Genomic DNA, 21952 nt, shown 5'->3' with positions numbered 1-21952 from the left:
AGAGTTGGGGAACAATGTCAGAGCAAATGGAAGCAAGTTTTCTTCCAGGACAACCTTGTACGTGGCAAATCTGCCCGATTCCAGCCTTGCTGATGCACCCCCAGATCATCACCGATCCTCCACCAAATTTCACAGTGGGTGCGAGACACTGTGGCTTGCAGGCCTCTCCAGGTCTCCGTCTAACCATTAGACGACTAGGTGTTGGGCAAAGCTGAAAATTGGACTCATCAGAGAAGATGACCTTACTCCAGTCCTCTACGGTCCAATCCTTATGGTCTTTCGCAAACCTCAGCCTGGCTTTTCTTTGCTTCTCATTGATGAAGGGCTTTTTTCTAGCTTTGCACGACTTCAACCCTGCCCCTAGGAGCCTGTTTCGAACTCGCCGTGCACTTCACCCCAGCTGCCGTTTGCCATTCTTTTTGTAGGTCACTTGATGTCATCCTATGGTTGTTGAGTGACAATCAAATGAGTTGGTGGTAATCTCGGTCAGTAGAGAGTTGTTCTTGCCCTCTGCCGGTCTGTAGCTTTGTTGTCCCCAATGTCTGCTGCTTGACCTTGTTCTTATGAACCGCCGTCTTTGAAATGCTAAGGATGGAAGCAACCTGACGCTCACTGTATCCCTCTGCCAGTAAAGCCACTCAAAACTTTCCTTTTCAACTCTTTTGACATGGTCAATAGTTATTTTTTGATTAATATTACTTTTGAGGTACTATTAGCACTGTTTTTGCCATCCAGCTGGTCGTATTGCAAGAGGATAGTGATGACCAGAGCAGTGGTTTTTATACTTTTCCTTGTTAAATATGATTTGGTTCAGGTGATCACCTAATCAGTACGTAATTCAGTAGAATGAGGTGTGCCTGTGTTGGAATTCAACAGACACTGGAATGGAATGGCTGTCATACATGTAGAGATGCTGATTTAAGAAATATTTGCAGTGGTCACTTAATATTTTCCAGAGCTGTATATATATATATATATATATATATATATATATATATATATATATATGTATATACACACATACACACATCTCCTGTTTGGCATGTCTCTTGTGATGTGGTTCACAGCAGCACTGATGGATGTCTTGACTGACGACCCTTTCGTACGTTGGCCCATTGACAAAGAAATGATCAGTCTATAATTTTTATGGTAGGTTTATTTGAACAGTGAGAGACAGAATAACAACAATAAAATTGAGAAAAACGCTTGTCAAAAATGTTATAAATTGATTTGCATTTGAATGAGGGAAATAAGTATTTGACCCCTCTGCAAAACATGACTTAGTACTTGGTGGAAAAACCCTTGTTGGCAATCACAGAGGTCAGACGTTTCTTGTAGTTGGCCATCAGGTTTGCACACATCTCAGGAGGGATTTTGTCCCACTCCTCTTTGCAGATCTTCTCCAAGTCATTAAGGTTTCGAGGCTGACATTTGGCAAATCGAACCTTCAGCTCCCTCCACAGATTTTCTATGGGATTAAGGTCTGGAGATTGGCTAGGCCACTCCAGGACATTAATGTGCTCCTTCTTGAGCCACTCCTTTGTTGCCTTGGCCGTGTGTTTTGGGTCATTGTCATGATGGAATACCCACCCAACTACCCATTTTCACTGCCCTGGCTGAGGGAAGGAGGTTCTCACCCAATATTTGACGGTACATGGCCCTGTCCATCGTCCCTTTGATGCGGTGAAGTTGTCCTGTCCCCTTAGCAGAAAAACACCCCCAAAGCATAATGTTTCCACCTCCATGTTTGACGGTGGGGATGGTGTTCTTGGGGTCATAGGCAGCATTCCTCCTCCTCCAAACACGGCAAGTTGAGTTGATGCCAAAGAGCTCCATTTTGGTCTCATCTGACCGCAACACTTTCACCCAGTTCTCTTCTGAATCATTCAGATGTTCATTGTCAAACTTCAGACAGGCATGTATATGTGCTTTCTTGAGCAGGGGGACCTTGCGGGCGCTGCAGGATTTCAGTCCTTCACGGCGTAGTGTGTTACCAATTGTTTTCTTGGTGACTGTGGTCCCAGCTGCCTTGAGATCATTGACAAGATCCTCCCGTGTAGTTCTGGGCTGATTCCTCACCGTTCTCATGATCATTGCAACTCCACGAGGTGAGATCTTGCATGGAGCCCCAGGCTGAGGGAGATTGACAGTTCTTTTGTGTTTCTTCCATTTGCGAATAATCGCACCAACTGTTGTCACCTTCTCACCAAGCTGCTTGACGATGGTCTTGTAGCCCATTCTAGCCTTGTGTAGGTCTACAATCTTGTCCCTGACATCCTTGACGAGCTCTTTGGTCTTGGCCATGGTGGAGAGTTTGGAATCTGATTGATTGTGTGGACAGATGTCTTTTATACAGGTAACAAGCTGAGATTAGGAGCACTCCCTTTAAGAGTGTGCTCCTAATCTCAGTTTGTTACCTGTATAAAGACACCTGGGAGCCAGAAATCTTTCTGATTGAGAGGGGGTCAAATACCTATTTCCCTCATTAAAATGCAAATCAATTTATAACATTTTTGACATGCGTTTTTCTGGATTTTTTTGTTGTTATTCTGTCTCTCACTGTTCAAATAAACCTACCATTAAAATTATAGACAGATCATTTATTTGTCAGTGGGCAAACGTACAAAATCAGCAGGGGATCAAATACTTTTTTCCCTCACTGTAGCTATATAGACAACGCCCCTCTGCAAACATACCTTCTCCGATGTTGGTTACAAGGCCATACTTATTTAAATTAGGTAAGAGAATATAATGTTACCATTGGTACATTAAAATGAGAGTTATGGTGATATTACCTTAATAATGAATCCAAGTGTTTGACATGGGGGAAGGGACCAGTAACTTTATGATCAAACAGTCATTTTTCATACTTTGGTTATCATGCTTCGATCTGGTTTCATTTAAATATCAATCTATTTAATGAAAAACATGATTTTGACTGTTCATGACATTTAACACTGTTCCGGTGTCTATATGGGTCCACAGGCTCAACACTTTCAGTGTTCATTTTGTTTTGTTTTTAACACTGGAGAATTTGCTGTGTACAACTGCTATGTGCTGAATGCATTGTATTTTCAAATGTGTATTAACTGGAAACATTGGCTTATACAGAGGTACTGTAAATCACTCACATAATGAGCATACAGTACATGTGATTTAGTGTAAACTGATTGAGAATGACAAAAACAGTTTGTGCGCACAACACATCTAAACTATCCAACTAGTTAGGTTTAGGGACAGGAATTAAGTTTAGAGTTAGGAGTTAGGGTTAAGGTTAGGTTAAAGGTTAGGTTTAGAATTAGGGGTTAGGGTTAAGGTTAGGGTTAGGTTAAGGGTTAGGTTTAGGGTTAGGGGTTAGTAAAAATAGTGTTTTGAATGGGAATTAATTGTTTGGTCCCCACAAGGATAGTAAAGCAAACGTGTGTGTATGTGTGTGTGTGTGCCTGTATGCGTGCATGCATGCCTGTGTGCGTTTGACATATGTATGTGAACAAGAGAAATTGCACAGGGATATGGGGAGTAAAAGCCAACCTGGCTCATTTAGTTTCACAGCACAACCCACTCCTCCCTGCCTTCCTTTTTAATCCTTTAAAGCCTGCCAGTTCTCCAGTGTTACTCACTGAAGTGGCTGACAGCATAAATTGTCAGGCATGTACCTCAGTAACTCCCTTTGGCTCAGGGCTGCAGTAGAGAAAAGGGCCAGGGGCATGATGTGTTTTCATATTGGGTTCTAGCCTAGTTCAGCAGGAAGTAATACAAAGTAGGAGGGAGCAGGTACCTATGTATTGTGAGCAGGGTATGAACGGAGCAGGGTATGGATTTAGGGAATATCAAGAGGTGATACCCAGCAAACATGTTCACATTGGCATGATGTGGGCCCAATGCATGCTAAAATATCGGCCCCATGTAGGCTGCCAATGCGCCTTTGCTCATCAGCTCCACGTTGGCCCCCCAAGGCATTTGCCCAGTGTGGCTCAGTGTGGGCAGCCCATATCTGGTGAAGGTAGCCCTCACTTTGCCTGAAATAATGTAGCCCTCACTTTGCCCCATATGAGGGCAAAAATATTGGCCCCATGTACGCCACATTGGGCCGATGCGCCTTTGCTATTTAATAGGAATGTATTTATTTATTATTTATTTATGACACATTAAATTCAATGCAAAAATTGCATAATTCTAAAGCCTTAAATGTATTTAGTGAACATGATACATTGTTCATATATATATATATGTATTTTTTACAAGAGAAACTCTTAAAGGTAATGAAGAGTCAAAATCATGTTTTTAATGATATTGGATGATATTTGGATTAAACCAGATTTATGATGACAACGACAAATTACTACATTGATCAAGTTTGATCATAAAGTTAATTGTTCCCTCCTCCATGTCAAACACTTGGATTCAGGAGGTGGGATTATTAAGAGGATAGGATGACATCACCCTATCTCTCTCATTTTAATACACCAATGGTAACATGTTATTCTTTTACCTAATTTAAATAAGTACCACCTTGTAACCAACATCGGAGAAGGTGTGCTCTACTGGAGCCAACATTTGACTGTAGGGTGTCAGCAAATATAAATAAAAGTTTATCCTATTCATCTATGGCAAAGATAGTTATTTGTTTCTCCTTTCATCTGTGTCTGGTGTTAGCTAGTTACTGGCTAGCTAGGTCTTCAGCCAGCATGGAACAAAAGGGTGAGACAGGTGGTTCAAAACTCTGACGCACTTGTCAATTCAACAGATCAGTCAGTGCTGCTGTGAAACATGCCATACACGAGATAAAAATTAATAAAAAAAAATACATCATTGATGCAATTTCAATGTTGTTTGAGTTGCTTTGTGTATCACCAAACTTCCTTGACATGATTTGCACTACTCAATGCATCCAACTTGCTTGACATAGGCGCTTCAAAGAGCTGTCAGTCAAGGCGAGCTCATGAATATAAGATCCTCGCCCACTCAGCCTGTCTTTTCAAATTTCCTGGTAGTTAGCCATGAGAGAAAAGTATGTTCAAAAAATAATTATGGGTGATATTCTACATGGGAATCAGAATGACTGTTTGGGACCTTTAAGGGTTCTGTTGTGTGATCCCTGATTTTTTGTACACTGCCAATTATGAAGTCTTAAAAAAAACTTAAAGGTAATGATGTTACGTTTGATAACGGAACTCAGAGGCTTACATCGAAATCGCTACGCAGCTAACTTCGAAGCAGTGTGCCGATAAATGTATCACTTGATCAGAACTACGTCATCAATGACGTCCAAAGCTTTGTTTGATCACATGCTTTTTCAAACCATATGTTGCAAAATGCGAGATCCCACTGATTTCGCTGTAGTTCCTGTGCTTTCTTCGATTCAAAGCTGCTTTCAAACACCAACCTCTAATGGACACTGTACTTACAAATATACACTGAACCGAAATTTAAACGCAACATGCAACAATTTCAAAGATTTCACTGAGTTACAGTTCATATTAAGAAATCAGTCAATTGAAGTCAATTCATCAGGCCCTAATCTATGGATTTCACATGACTGGGAATACAGATATGCAACTGTTGGTCACAGACACCTTTAAAAAAAAGGTAGGTGTGTGGATCAGAAAACCAGTCAGTATCTGGTATGACCACCATTTGCCTCATGCAGTGCGACACATCTCCTTCGCATATAGTTGATCAGGCTGTTGATTGTGGCCTGTGGAATGTTGTCCCACTCCTCGTCAATGGCTGTGCGAAGTTGCTGGAAATTGGCGGGAACTGGAACACGGTGTCTTACATGTAGATCCAGAGCATCCGAAACATGCTCAATGGGTGACATGTCTGGTGAGTATGCAGGCCATGGAAGAACTGGGACATTTTCAGCTTCCAGGTATTGTGTACAGATCCTTGCGACATGGGGCATCTTCATGTTGAAACATGAGGTGATTGCGGCCGATGAATGGCACGACAACGGGCCTCAGGATCTCGTCACGGTATCTCTGTGCATTCAAATTGCCATCCATAAATGCAATTGTGTTAATTGTCCGTAGCTTATGCCTCCCATACCATAACCCCCCCACTACTATGGGGCACTTTGTTCACAACGTTGACATCAGCAAACCGCTGACCCACACGATGCCATCTGCCCGGTACATTTAAAACCGAGATTCATCAGTGAAGAGCACACTTCTCCAGCATTCCAGTAGCCGTCGAAGGTGAGCATTTGCCCACTGAAGTTGGTTACGACGCCGAACTGCAGTCAGGTCAAGACCCTGGTGAGGACGACGAGCACGTAGATGAGCTGTTGTAGGCTCGCCCATGTTGGGCTGGTGTGGGCTTGGTGTAGGCTAGCTCATGTTGGGGTTGGTGTGGGCTGGCCTGTGTTGGTATGGTGTGGGCTAGCCTGTGTTGGGCCGGTGTGGGCTAGCCCGTGTTGGTCTGGTGTGGGCTAGCCCGTGTTGGGCTGGTGTAGGCTTGCCCATGTTGAGCTTGTGTGGGCTTGGTGTTGGCTTGCTAGCCTGTCCCCACCTTGCCCACCGAATACCCACATGGGCCAATGGCGGTCATGTTTGCTGCGCACACACTCCAATTAGTGGTCTATTACTGCTCGGCTATCTCTTGACAGCCCTGGCAACACAGTGTGTGTTTGTTTATCCCTGGCATATTAGCTGCCATGCTTTGTTGGTTCGGGAGATGAACAACTGATAAACACTAACATCATTTAAACTGGATTATTTACTTGCAAACACACCAAGTCACACACGCAATAACAAACACAGATCTGCAAATATGCATTATGTATCCATCCGATAATACCTTCAGCATGTTCAAATGATGCTCTTGATCTGAAATCAATCCCGTCTTTAATGGATCTTTGATATGCAAATATACAATCCAAACAACCAAAGGACCAAAAGAAGAAACAAGCGAGAGTTGACAGACACATTAAATCGTTTTACTCATCGCTCATAACCTCTCGTGTTGAGTCCAAAATGGCACCATATTCCCTATATAGTGCACTATTTTGACCAGAGCACTATAGGCCCTGGTCAAATGTAGGGCGCTAGTTAACAGGGTGCCATTTAGGATGCAGTCCTGGACTCTTCCTTCCTCTGTCACGCTGTTCCATATAGCCTTTTAATAGCATCAGAGCCACAGGGTGCGTCCCAAATGGTACCCTTTTCCCTGGTCAAAAGTAGTAGTGTAGGGAATAGGGCGCCATGTGGGACACAACCTGGAAGAGCCAAGACTGCTACAGATACAGTTATATTTCAATACAGAGCGAATCAATTCACATTCTTAGTCAATTTGCCTCTGTATCAACATACAGTAGACATCAAATCCAATAGTAATCCTCTGGGATCTCGCTCTATACCTCCTCCACCACCTCCTCCTCCTCCTCCTCCTCCTCCTCCCCACCCCTCTCCTCCTTCTCCCTTCTCCACCTCTCCTCCTCCTCCTCGCTCCACATGTCTGCTCCTGTAAGCCTTTAGTCTTGTCCCCTCCAGAGTGTGAGAAAGGCCAACAGTTGATTTTCTCTCTTCAGTTTGATCCCTGCAACAACAGTCGATTCTGTTCCGTCACCTCCTCCCCATGGCTACAGAGGGACCTTTTCTCAACCAAACATACTCAGTCAGGCATGGGCAGAGAATGGAGAGGTGGTAGGAGAAGAAGGGTAGAGGAGGAGGAGGAGGAGGACGACGACGACGACGACGACGGAGGGGAGGGGAGGGAGAGGAAGGAGGAGAGGGAGGAGATCCCATCATTCATTAGACATATTTTGATTTATTGAACAGGTGTTCTATGTCCGTGTTGGGCTAACAAGAGAGCTGTCATAGTGTCTATGTAATGCCTCTCACTTATGGTGCAGCTAACAGCTAGCTATCAGTCGGCTCAACTGTAGCTTTAATTGTAGAACCTTCTCCTCCAGCCCTTGATAAAAGACTGTCTGAATGCAGAAAAGTATCAGTCAGTGTGTGAGAAATTCAATAATCTGAAAAAACTCAATTTGGAAAGAGCCTGAATGCTACGGCAACACCAGCGGTCATGTTTGTTCTGATAAATAATACATTGTTCTTCTCTGCGCTGTTCTGTTCTCTGTTTGTGGCCCTCAAAACTACCTCCCACCCACACAAGTCGAGGATAAGTACCACACAATGACTTGAAAGGCGAAGGGAAAGGGAGACAACAAGAGAAAGAGAAAAAAATTGATTATATTTTGCAGATAATCAAGCAAACGCGACCCGTGGGAGCATCAAGCACAAAGACTTCACACAATTTGTCTGCTGCACGGTGGCGCAGAAGAGGTCTAGGAGATGGGGTGGGCGGAGAGAGAAAAGGCACAAATCCAGAAATATTAACACATTGGGGACTGTGGCTCTCTGACACTGTGTCTAGGGGTTGCAGCAGCACTGTACTGTAGAAGAGAAAATCCAATTGTTTCTCCAACCCCTGGTTTCAAAACTGAAGACCAGGCATAGGACCTGCTTTAATATTTGCACTGCTAAAATTCACTGGTACAGGCAGGGACAGTGTTCGTGAGCAATAAGCCCTTCAAATGTTTCAAAGTCTCTGGCCAAAAGTACAGATGTAGGATCTTCATTTGAGGCAGTTTGCTATAGCAGGAAAATATTCCTGCAGCAACAGGAAATTTGAATTATTATGTGGATTATAATTAATGCACATTTTCCGTAAGGGGAAATCAAGTCTGAAATTTCAAAGTGGAAATTACAAACTTCAAAAGCCTTTTTAAACCTCAAATACACTACAAGGTTTTAATGTCCTGCATTGCAGGAAAGTTCTCCTGCATTAGGGTGGCCAAATTAAGAACCTACATCTATGTAGTGCACTATTTAGGGAATAGGATGTTCTATACTGTTCTAGAGCAGTGAGACTGATGCTGGCATCACATCAGGCAGCCAGGTAAGATGTGCAAAATGATACTGTACCTGTTCTGTATGCTCACAAAGACAAACACATTCCCAGAACATTCATAAGAAAAGTATTTCTAACAAATCCACACAAAATGTCCTGCGCAGTAGTCTCAGAACGTTCTTGTAGGATTCCAGCAGAAACCCTCAACCCCATGGGAGTTATTTTGAGTAGCTACAAATTCCTGATTATTTGCCATGCAGGCACCAGTGTTGCTGTGCAGTGCACTACATCTGAGCATTTGATGACAAGTGAAACGAGATACATTTTCTATTCCCTTGGGAAATCACAGATACACTGTAACCCTAAGTCTAACACACAAAACATGAGGAACTATATAAGGCATAATATGTGTTCTGAATACTAGACTGTCTGTGTGTCTGTGTGTGTGTGTGTGCGTGTGAGGTCTGTGAAGTGAGACAGAGCCAGTGAGAGGTGCACAGGGCCCCTGTGGAGCACCTGCCTTCTAATGAGCAACACACACTGTAATCCCCATGCTCCCATCACACAGGCCTGACAGACAGGAAAGGAGAGGCTGCCCTGCAGTGGCTTCACATGGTGTCAGCCCAGCCCACACAGACAGTAAATTCTCCAGTGTTAAAAAACGAACTAATGAACACTGAGAATGTTAAATCAACACTGAAAGTGCTGAGTCTGTGCACTCATATAGACACCGGAACTGTGTTAAATTAACACACTGCTTAGTGTAAACCCTTACTCAAATATTTCCCAGAGTGCTTTGACTTTTGAGTAAATTGTAGTTACCACACATGACTGTATTTGTTAGTGACAGAGACATGGTTGTGGCATTCATCCATTTTCAGTCCTCTGGACTTCACCAAGTGAGATCCTAAGTGAATATGTTATCATTACATGTATTATATAACACAATATCATACACATTTCATAAGGCCTTATTTTGAGGGCCTAGTTTTACCGTAATACAGGGACCTGAAACTCATACACATCACTTTGAACCAAACCATGCCATCATTATCATATTTCCCAGCATGCTCTATTGTAGGCAGATTTTTTAAATTGTTTGTTTCAATATCTATGTTTGTGCATGTTCATTGATTGATTGATTAATTAATCTTATGCTACACAAAGATAAATAACATACATCTTTCTAAACTAATCCAATCAGTTAGTTAGATTTATTGCACCAGTTCCTGACATGTTTGTTCCAGTTTAAATGCTTTAGGTCAGGGTTCTCCAACCTTATTCCTGGAGAGCTACCCTCCTATAGGTTTTTACTCCAACCCCAATTGTAACTTAACTGATTCATCTTATCAACCAGCTAATTATTAGAATCAGGTGTGCTAGATTAGGGTTGGAGTGAAGTGCTCCTGAGTTGCTCCTGAGTGGCGCAGTGGTCTAAGGCACTGCATCGCAGTGCTAACTGTGCCACTAGAGATCCTGGTTCGAATCCAGGCTCTGTCGCAGCCGGCCGCGACCGGGAGACTCATGGGCGGCGCACAATTGGCCCAGCGTCGTCTAGGGTAGGGGAGGGAATGGCCGGCAGGGATGTAGCTCAGTTGATAGAGCATGGCGTTTGCAACGCCAGGGTTGTGGGTTCGATTCCCACGAGGGGCCAGTATAAAAAAAATATGTAATCACTAACTGTAAGTCGCTCTGGATAAGAGCGTCTGCTAAATGACTAAAATGTAAATGTAAATGTAGTGAAAAAACTCCAAAACAGTAGCTCTCCAGGAACAGGGTTGGAGATCCCTGCTTTAGGTAGTTTCCTCACAACGTTCATAACCCTGGCACTCATTTTTTATGCTGGTTGCAGGTGTACAACGTTTAGGAGGAAATCTACAGATAATGTAAAACAATAGTCTGAAAACGCATGGTTTTCCGGAGCAATGTCAGGCTTGCGAGGTGATGTGTAATTCCTATTGGAATCCAACCAGTGGGAGAACATCCAATTTGTGAAATTTCTAATCACTTGCAACCTGTGTTCAGAATGACAGTCAGGGTTAGGAAGACTAAACCATCAGACTACCTAAAGCATCTAAACTGGAACAAACATTTCAGTAACGGGTGCAATAAGTCCAAGTAACATATTGGATTAGTTTAGAAAATGTTTGTAATTTATATTTTATGAATTAATCAATCATGCACAAACATAGATATTGAAACAAAAAATTCAAAAAAATCTACCTGCAATAGAGCATGCTGGGAAATATGATAATGATAGGCATGGTTTTGGTTCAAAGTGATGTGTATGAGTTTCAGGCACCTGTTTTAGGGGGGGCACAAACACACGCACACTCTAACACACACATTATTTTTCTGTTATATTATTTGTATAATTTTTTTGTTGTAGTGTTTGCATATCTTTGTACACTGCTCAAAAAATGAAGGGAACACTTAAACAACACAATGTAACTCCAAGTCAATCACACTTCTGTGAAATCAAACTGTCCACTTAGGAAGCAACACTGATTGACAATAAATTTCACATGCTGTTGTGCAAATGGAATAGACAACAGGTGGAAATTATAGGCAATTAGCAAGACACCCCCAATAAAGGACTGGTTTTGCAGTTGGTGACCACAGACCACTTCTCAGTTCCTATGCTTCCTGGCTGATGTTTTGGTCACTTTTGAATGCTGGCGGTGCTTTCACTCTAGTGTTAGCATGAGACGGAGTCTACAACCCACACAAGTGGCTCAGGTAGTGCAGCTCATCCAGGATGGCACATCAATGCGAGCTGTGGCAAGAAGGTTTGCTGTGTCTGTCAGCGTAGTGTCCAGAGCATGGAGGCGCTACCAGGAGACAGGCCAGTACATCAGGAGACGTGGAGGAGGCCGTAGGAGGGCAACAACCCAGCAGCAGGACTGCTACCTCCGCCTTTGTGCAAGGAGGAGCAGGAGGAGCACTGCCAGGGCCCTGCAAAATGACCTCCAGCAGGCCACAAATGTGCATGTGTCTGCTCAAACGGTCAGAAACAGACTCCACAAGGGTGGTATGAGGGCCCGACGTACACAGGTGGGGGTCGTGCTTACAGCCCAACACCGTGCAGGACGTTTGGCATTTGCCAGAGAACACCAATATTGGCAAATTCGCCACTGGCGCCCTGTGCTCTCCACAGATGAAAGCAGGTTCACACTGAGCACATGTGACAGACGTGACAGAGTCTGGAGACGCCGTGGAGAACGTTCTGCTGCCTGCAACATCCTCCAGCATGACCGGTTTGGCGGTGGGTCAGTCATGGTGTGGGGTGGGGTGGCATTTCTTTGGGGGGCCGCACAGCCCTCCATGTGCTCGCCAGAGGTAGCCTGACTGCCATTAGGTACCGAGATGAGATCCTCAGACCCCTTGTGAGACCATATGCTGGTGCGGTTGGCCCTGGGTTCCTCCTAATGCAATACAATGCTAGACCTCATGTGGCTGGAGTGTGTCAGCAGTTCCTGCAAGAGGAAGGCATTGATGCTATGGACTGGCCCGCCCGTTCCCCAGACCTGAATCCAATTGAGCACATCTGGGACATCATGTCTCGCTCCATCCACCAACGCCACGTTGCACAACAGACTGTCCAGGAGTTGGCGGATGCTTTAGTCCAGGTCTGGGAGGAGATCCCTCAGGAGACCATCCGCCACCTCATCAGGAGCATGCCCAGGCATTGTAGGGAGGTCATACAGGCACGTGGAGGCCACACACACTACTGAGCCTCATTTTGACTTGTTTTAAGGACATTACATCAAGGTTGGATCAGCCTGTAGTAAGGTTTTCCACTTTAATTTTGAGGGTGACTCCAAATCCAGACCTCCATGGGTTGATAAATTAGATTTCCATTGATCATTTTTGTGTGATTTTGTTGTCAGCACATTCAACTATGTAAAGAAAAAAAGTATTTAATAAGATTTTTTCATTCATTCAGATCTAGGATGTGTTCCCTTTATTTAGTGTTCCCTTTATTTTTTTGAGCAGTATATTTAAATGTATGTGACTGTCCTTGTCTATCAGTGTATCAGTGTTTTGTTACTTTGTTTTGTGTTTTTTGTGGACCCTATGAAGAGTAGTTGCTGCTTCTGCAAATATTCCCTCTAAATAATGACTTATGATTGTGTTAAATATATATCTTTTTTTATGATAACATATTCGCTTAGGAGCTCACTTGGGGAAGTCCATAGGACTGAAAATGGATGAATGCAACAACCATGTCTCTCACTGTTCATTTGTTTGCAAATGCTCAGATGTCATAGATAGATGTCATTGGCACCAGTGGCACCATATGATACTAGAGCAATAACTATTGATCAAGCGGACTTTGTCTCATGAAAAATGAATGTTAGATTTAAATTATGCAGACAAACAATGTTGAAATGTCATGATTATCTGTATAATAACATATTGTTGCTCTATTATGTGGTCTGATGGCGCCGGAGGGGATGGCTGCCGTTTTACAGGCTCCTAAGCAACTGTGCTATTTTGTGTGTTTTCTTTGCATTTTGTGTGTTTTTTCGCATTGTTTGTAACTTATTTTGTACATAATGTTGCTACTACAGTCTCTTATAACCGAAAATAGCTTCTGGATATCAGAACAGCGATTACTCACCTCGAACTGGACAAAGATTTTTTTATTTAATGAGTCCGACGTGAAGGATATACGGTTTCTCCGAGACCGGGCCCAAATCACTGTCATTCGCGTGAAGAAAAGACGGAGGTACAGGGGGCGGAGATCGGGGTGCCTTGTGAGAATTCTTCGGAGAGTGAGTAACCCACCTCTAACAAGCGTTCTATTGGCCAATGTGCAATCACTGGAGAATAAACTGGATGAGCTCCGTTCGAGACTATCCTACCAACGGGACATTAAAAACTGTAATATCTTCTGTTTAACCGAGTCGTGGCTGAACGATGACATGGATAATATACAGTTGGCTGGGTTTTCCGTGCATCGGCAGGACAGAACTGCTACGTCCGGTAAGACGGGGGGTGGTGGTGTGTCTATTTGTCAATAACAGCTGGTGAGCGATGTCTAATATTAAGGAAGTCTCGAGGTATTGCTCGCCTGAGGTAGAGTACCTCATGATAAGCTGTAGACCACAGTATCTATCAAGAGAGTTTTCATCTACATTTTTCGTAGCTGTCTATTTACCACAACAAACTGATGCTGGCACTAAGACCACACTCATCCAGAAGCGGCGCTCCTAGGCAAACTTAAATCAGTTTTACCTCATTTCTACCAGCATGTCACATGTGCAACCAGAGAAGAAAAAAAACCTCCAGACCACCTTTACACCACAAACAGAGACGCAAACAAAGCTCTCCTCACCCTCCATTTGGCAAATCTGACCATAATTATATCCTCCTGATTCCTGCTTACAAGCCAAAACTAAAGCAGGAAGTACCAGTGACTCGCTCAATACGGAAGTGGTCAGATGACGCGGATGCTACGCTACAGGACTGTTTTGCTAGCAGAGACTGGAAAATGTTCTGGGATTCATCCAATGGCATTGAGGAGTATACCACCTCAATCATCGGCTTCATCAATGAGTGCGTCGACGACGTCGTCCCCACAGTGACCGTATGTACATATCCCAACCAGAAGCCATGGACTACAGGCAACATCTGCGCCGAGCTAAAGGGTAGAGCTGCCACTTTCAAGGAGCGGGACGCAAATCCGGACGGTTATAAGAAATCCCGCTCTGCCCTCAGAAGAACCATCAAACAGGCAATGCTTCAATACAGGACTAAGATTGAATCATACTACACAGGCTCTGACGCTCGTTGGATGTGGAAGGGCTTGCAAACTATTACGGACTACAAAGGGAAACCCAGCCGTGAGCTGCCCAGTGACGCGAGCCTACCACATGGGCTAAATGCCTTTTATGCTTGCTTCGAGGCAAGCAACACTGAAGCATGCATGAGAGCACCGGCTGTTCCGGACGACTGTGTGATCACACTCTCCGTAGCAGATGTGAGCATGACCTTTAAACAGGTCAACATTCACAAGGCCGCAGGGCCAGATGGATTACGAGGACGTGAACTCAGAGCATGCTCGGACCAACTGGCAAGTGTTTTCATTGACATTTTCAACCTCTCCCTGACCGAGTCTGTAATACCTACACGTTTCAAGCAGACCACCATAGTTCCTGTGCCCAAAAAAGTGAAGGTAACCTGCCAAAATGACTACCGCCCCATGGCACTCACGTCAGTAGCCATGAAGTGATTTGAAAGGCTGGTCATAGCTTACATCAACACCATCGTCCCGGAAACCCTAGACCCACTCCAATTCACATACCGAGCCAACAGATACACAGATGACGCAATCTCAATCGCACTCCACACTGCCCTTTCCCACCTGGATAAAAGAAACACCTATATGAGAACGGTGTTCATTGACTAGAGCTCAGCGTTCAACACCATAGTGCCCACAAAGCTCCCTGGGACTAAACACCTCCCTCTGCAACTGGATCCTGGACTTCCTGATGGGCCGCCCTCAGGTTGTAAGGGTAGGCAACAACACTTCTGCCACGCTGATCCTCAACACGGGGCCCCTCAGGGGTGCTTGCTTAGTCCCCTCCTGCACTCCCTGTTCACCCATGACTGCGTGGCCAAGCACGACTCCAACACCATCAATAAGTTTGCTGACGACACAACGGTGGTAGGCCTGATAACCGACAACGATGAGACAACCTATAGAGAGGAGGTCAGAGACCTGAAAGTGTGGTTCCAGGACAACAACCTCTCCCTCAACATGAGCAAGACAAAGGAGATGATCGTGGACTACAGGAAAAGGCGGGCTGAACACGCCCCTATTCACATCAACAGGGCTGTAGTGGAGCGGGTTGAGAGTTTCAAGTTCCTTGGTGTCCACATCACCAAAAAACTATCATGGTCCAAACACACCAATAAAGTTGTGAAGAGGGCATGACAATGCCTTGTCCCCCCCTGGAGACTGAAAAGATCTGTCATGGGTCCCCAAATCCTCAAAAGGTTATAGAGCTGCACCATCGAGAGCATCCTGACCAGTTGCATCACCGCCTGGTATGGCAACTGCTCGGCATCCAACCGTAAGGCGCTACAGAGAGTAGTGCATACAGCTCAGTACATCACTGGAGCCAAGCTTCCTCCCACCTAGGACCTACAGTTGAAGTCGGAAGTTTACATACACCTTTGCCAAATACATTTAAACTCAGTTTTCACAATTCCTGACATTTAATCTTAGTAAATATTATCTGTCTTAGGTCAGTTAGGATCACCACTTTGTTTTAAGAATGTGAAATGTCAGAATAATAGTAGAAAGAATGATTTATTTCAGCTTTTATTTCTTTTACCACATTTTTTAAAAACATTTTTTAGTCATTTAGCAGACGCTCTTATCCGACTTACAGTTAGTGAGTGCATAATTTTTTTTTTCTCATACTGGTCCCCCGTGGGAAACGAACCCACAACCCTGGCGTTGCAAACGCCATGCTCTACCAAAATAGCTACACGGGACTACATCACATTCCCAGTGGGTCAGAAGTTTACATACACTCAATTAGTATTTGGTAGCATTGCCTGTAAATTGTTTAACTTGGGTCAAACGTTTTGGGTAGCCTTCCACAAGCTTCCCAAAATAAGTTGGGTGAATTTTGGCCCATTCCTCCTGACAGAGCTGGTGTAACTGACTCAGATTTGTAGGCCTCCTTGCTCACACACACTTTTTCAGTTCTACCCACACATGTTCTATCGGATTGAGGTCAGGGCTTTGTGATGGCCACTCCAATACGTTGACTTTGATGTCCTTAAGCCATTTTGCCACAACTTTGGAAGTATGCTTGGGGTCATTGTCCATTTGGAAGACCCATTTGCGACCAAGCTTTAACTTCCTGACTGATGTCTTGAGATGTTGCTTCAATATATCCACATAATTTTCCTTCCTCATGATGCCATCTATTTTGTGAAGTGCACCAGTCCCTCCTGCAGCAAAGCACCCCCACAGCATGATGCTGCCACCCCCGTGTTTCACGGTTGGGATGGTGTTCTTCGGCTTGCAAGCAAACCCCTTTTTCCTCCAAACATAACGATGGTCATTATGGCCAAACAGTTCTATTTTTATTTCATCAGACCAGAGGACATTTCTCCAAAAAGTACGGTCTTTGTCCTCATGTGCAATTGCAAACTGTAGTCTGGCTTTTTTTATGGCGGTTTTGGAGCAGTGGCTTCTTCCTTGCTGAGCGGCCTTTTAGGTTATGTCAATATAGGACTCGTTTTACTGTGGATATAGATACTTTTGTACCTGTTTCCTCCAGCAGCTTCACAAGGTCCTTTGCTGTTGTTCTGGGATTGATTTGCACTTTCTCTAGGGGACAGAACGCGTCTCCTTTCTGAGTGGTATGACGGCTGCGTGGTCCCATGGTGTTCATACTTGCGTACTATTGTTTGTACAGATGGACGTGATACCTTCAGGTGTTTGGAAATTGCTCCCAAGGATGAATCAGACTTGTGGAGGTCTACCATTTTTTTTCTGAGGTCTTGGCTGATTTATTTTGAGTTTCCCATGATGTCAAGCAAAGAGGCACTGAGTTTGAAGGTAGGCCTTGAAATACTTCCACAGGTACACCTCCAATTGACTCAAATTATGTCAATTAGCCTATCAGAACCTTCTAAAGCCACGACATCATTTTCTGGAATTTTCCAAGCTGTTTAAAGGCACAGTCAACTTAGTGTATGTAAACTTCTGACCCACTGGAATTGTGATAGAGTGAATTATAAGTGAAATAATCTGTCTGTAAACAATTGTTGGAAAAATTACTTGTGTCATGCACAAAGTAGATGTCCTAACGAACTTGCCAAAACTATAGTTTGTTTACAAGAAATTATTGAAGTGGTTGAAACAAGTTTTAATGACTCCAACCGAAGTGTATGTAAACTTCCGACTTCAACTGTATGTACTAGGCGGTGTCAGAGGAATGCCCAAAAAATTGTCAAACACTCCTGTCATCAAAGTCATAGACTGTTCTCTTTGCTACTGCACGGCAAGTGGTACTGGAGCGCCAAGTCTAGGTCCAAAAGACTCCTTAACAGCTTCTACCCCCAAGCCATAAGACTACAGAACAATTCATCAAATGTCTATTTACATTGAACCCCCCCCCCCCCATGGAATGTATTTTATGACATTGGGAAGATACTAGTTGTTTAGTGGGATTGGAGTTCAAATTCACATTAGAAGTTGATGGAACTGTATCTAATCACATACTTAATCACAAATGTAAGATAATCTCAATAACTAGTACTTTTATCAAGCTAAGAAATGTACAAACAATATTACAGCTATGGCGAGGTTTAGCTGGTCAAGTAACTGGAAACATTATGGTGTAGGCTACTGTGTGTGTCAGAAAATCTAACCCAACCTCAGGACAGTAAGAGGGTTTCTCTCTACAGAATCATGCATTCTTTCTGGCAGCTCCAGCTATTTTTTAGCTTCAGCTTCTTCTCGCATTGCTAGCTGTCCTCCCTTAAGACTATAAACAATTTTTGTGCAGACAAAACATTTTTTGACTTCTCGATGTGCAACCTAACTGTGAACTGTCAGTGACTGGATTTACCTGCAGACACTCATCCACCCTAACACACACACACACACAACCACACGCACAACCACACGCACACACACACACGCACACAAACACACGCACACGCACGCGCACGCGCACGCACACGCACACGCACACGCACACGCACACGCACACGCACACGCACACACACACACACACACACACACACACACACACACACACACACACACACACACACACACACACACACACACACACAACCACACACACACACAGCGGCCAGGAGTATTCCATTTTCTGTCTTATTAATTCCTTCCATTAAAAATCATCCTAAATTTGACGTGAAGCATGTCATGTCGATTAGAGAGAGTACTGCTCCCCCCTAGGATGCTGTGCAGTAATGAGATTACTGTGGTGTGGTGTGTGTGCCTGTGTGTGTGTGTGTGTGCAGGTGCGAGTGCAGGTGTGGGTGGGTGTGTGTGTGCCTGTGTGCGTGCTTGCATGCGAGCAATAGTAAAATGGGACTCTCATGGGAAAAACCCAAACAACATGATTGCGTTAGCTCATCTGGTTCATGGGTTCACCCTCTTTGCTGTCTAACTACCTCACCCCAGACCTGACCTTCACATGTATTAATCAAGACATGTGACTAGTTATTGCTTAATGCATTTATTGGTTACCATGATGCAATCTTCTATTGCAACTTGTAAGTGTAAGACATGCATGGTACAGCAATGTGCTGCTCAGAAGGCAGTAAAATAAGATAACTATGCTTTAGTCACCCTGGGGACACCAACAATGTTTGTTGGAGAGAGACACAATTGACATTACAAGGCTAACAATACCCCAACCCAACAGCCATGGGTAGGTGGGTTGGGGGAAGGGTAGCCTGATCTCTAGTCACTGTAACGTGTGGTAGTATACCTGCCTGGGTTTCATGCATTGTTGCATCATTACACTTCAGCCTACTGAATACTGTGATGTAGAAGCTGACAGGCTAGAGAGGACAGGGTTTAGCTGTAATGTTTAAACTGATGGGTTACTAGGCTAGAGAGGACAGGGTTACATTACAGTCAGATTCCTCTGCATATCTGGCACTAAATGCAGTCTCAAGCACAGTCTCTATTGGCAAGGTCCCTACCATTGTCTGCCTTGTGTGCCTTCAGCATAACGTTGGCTGGTTGAGGAGGGGTTAGAACAACACGAATGCTAAAAGATGGTCTGAGAGAAAAACTCTCATTGAATCCATGGAATTCATTCATTCATGAAGAAGGCTCAGAACAAACAAAGGGTTAGCGAGTCTTCCTTTAGAACACAAACAACGTTCCTCAGAACACAAAAGAAAACCTGAAAGGGTTCTGGGATGCTCTCAAGACTCCTCACTGTTTCCACACTGTCTAAAGTCAAGATATCTGACTGTTATCACAAGCAGTGAGAGGTTGAAAAGATTAAACAAGACAACATCTCATGATACTAATGTGAGTAAACAGCAGTTAGAGATTAGATATGTCACAGAGTCTGGCACTACTGACGGATCACAACAGGATGGATCATTAGCTAGCTAAAATCTGTTTAGGTTAGGAGGAGATAGATATAACAGTGAACAAACGTAACACTAGTTCAAGCAGGGATTTCATTCATTTAATGTGTCACAGCATTGTTGCCTTCACATCCTCAGTTTACAAAGTGATAATGTAGGCCTATTGGCTACAGGAGTTTGTCTATGGAAAATACCTCTACAAAGCTATATTACTACAGGCTGATAGAGGAGCAATACCAGAAAGCAAAACTGGTTGAAATGATGTGAATACAAACAGTTTACAGCCAGTCATTTCAACTTTGCCAGATGACTCTTTGAGATAATACTAATTTGCTTCGGCTAGTTGGGGAAATGGTAAGGATAGCTGGTTAATCTCTGGCCATACAAAACAGCCCTTTTCTCTCTGGTGTATCTCAGGTGAAAGTATCCACAGAAAGATAATTAGAGAATCATCTACAGTATTTCTCTATGGCGAATCTCCATTGAGCAAGCTTTTTAGTCCAGGACCAGGCTTAATCTGGGTCTAGGAATCCCGCCCCTATAGTCTATGGAAAATACCTCCCCAAGCTATACAATAACAGGCAGAATGTTCTCTGTGGAGGTAATATCATGGTGCTACTGACTGTCTGCATGGGATGATGTAATTTCAACCAGTTTTCCCCACTGGAATGATTTCCATTGGCTAGTTAAATTGTAATCATAGCTGGTACATCTATAGTGAAACAGCACTGCACACTTCTCTCTGCACACTTGTCTCTGGTGTACCCAGGGGCAGACTGACCATCTGCATTTCGGGCAAATGCCAGAAGGGCTGGTCCATTTGTAGCCTATTGGGCCTGTCTAACTTTTGTGCAAAATGATCACTATCTGGCTAATAATGGGGACATCGAGGAAAAGAATGGGCCATTGTGGGGGGCTCATAGGATAAAAATGGGCCAGTGTGATAGAAATGCCAGAACTGATTTCTGGTCCCAGTCTGCCCCTGGGTGTAAACATAGAAATAGTATAAGACTACTATGTGTATACAGCATATCTCTATGGAGGTATCTTAGATATGATTGTGTTACTCACTGTCTGCATGGGATGGTGATGGCAGGCCCAGACAGCCCAGGAGCAGGATAAGCACGCCCCCCCTGGCGAGGGGATATTCTGCCTGCCGGTGGTGCGGCTCCATAGTCCAGGTATTGGCACTCCTCTCTCCTCTGTTCTCCTACTGACACTCCTGCTCTGCTCGATGGCTAGAAGCTCACGCAATCATAGTGACAGCTGGGAAAGGAGACAGATGAGAGATGGGGTTAGTATTGCATGTTCATTTTGTTATTTAGCAGAAAGCCTTATCCATAGAGACTTACAATCTGTGCATTCAACTAAATACGTAGCACAACCAACCACATAGCACGGTCATTAAATGGCCACTACTTGTGCTACACAGATCTCAGTCTCTCCGATGGTTCAAAAAGCCCCACATTGGCATCAATTCCATAGACACAAAAGTTGTAGAAATATCCAATAGACCAGACTAAAATAGGACTACACACATAGATAGGTAAACACAAGCTAGACAACACAGACATTAAATGGTTCCTACAATCGGTAGAATGGGGCCCCAGGGAACCTAGATACAAACACCCACACAGCAGATACACTCTGGGGACCACCGGTGACTAACAGGCCCATAAGGGAGAGACTTTGTGTGTGTGTGTTTTCCGAAACATAAACACATTGGAGGAACACATGGTTGTTGGGTCCGCCAGGAATCGTCACACACCCACACACACAAACACACATTCACTAGTCATCTTCAGCATAATTACAGTTGAGCACCTGCCTCTCACAAATGGACCGCAAATCACAAAAGGCACCATCCTTATGCAAGCCATTTATATAATTTTCTTCCCATTTGTCTCAGATAGACAGAGCCAAACATTACCTACAAAGGCTGCAGCACTGCCAAGCCTGCCATTGGTACAGTCAATCTCTGTTT

General features: G+C 44.0%; 1 protein-coding gene across 1 annotated transcript in view; it reads right to left on the bottom strand.

The window, feature by feature from the left end:
* Window positions 1–21142, bottom strand: part of LOC311149143 (receptor-type tyrosine-protein phosphatase F-like) — a gene marked incomplete at its 5' end in the record, with an annotated part of 221916 nt that extends 200774 nt beyond the window's left edge. The window contains one exon of the mRNA XM_084186230.1: window positions 21040–21142. Coding sequence (XP_084042356.1) covers window positions 21040–21142 — 103 coding nt within the window. The remainder of the gene's footprint in view (window positions 1–21039) is intronic.
* Between the last annotated feature and the right edge of the window lie 810 nt (window positions 21143–21952).

This window comes from Coregonus lavaretus (assembly GCF_964263955.1).
Source record: "Coregonus lavaretus genome assembly, chromosome: 21".
In the NCBI taxonomy this organism is placed as follows: domain Eukaryota; kingdom Metazoa; phylum Chordata; class Actinopteri; order Salmoniformes; family Salmonidae; genus Coregonus; species Coregonus lavaretus.
The sequence above is the reverse complement of the archived record's forward strand: the minus strand, read 5'-3'. Positions and strand labels throughout refer to the sequence as shown.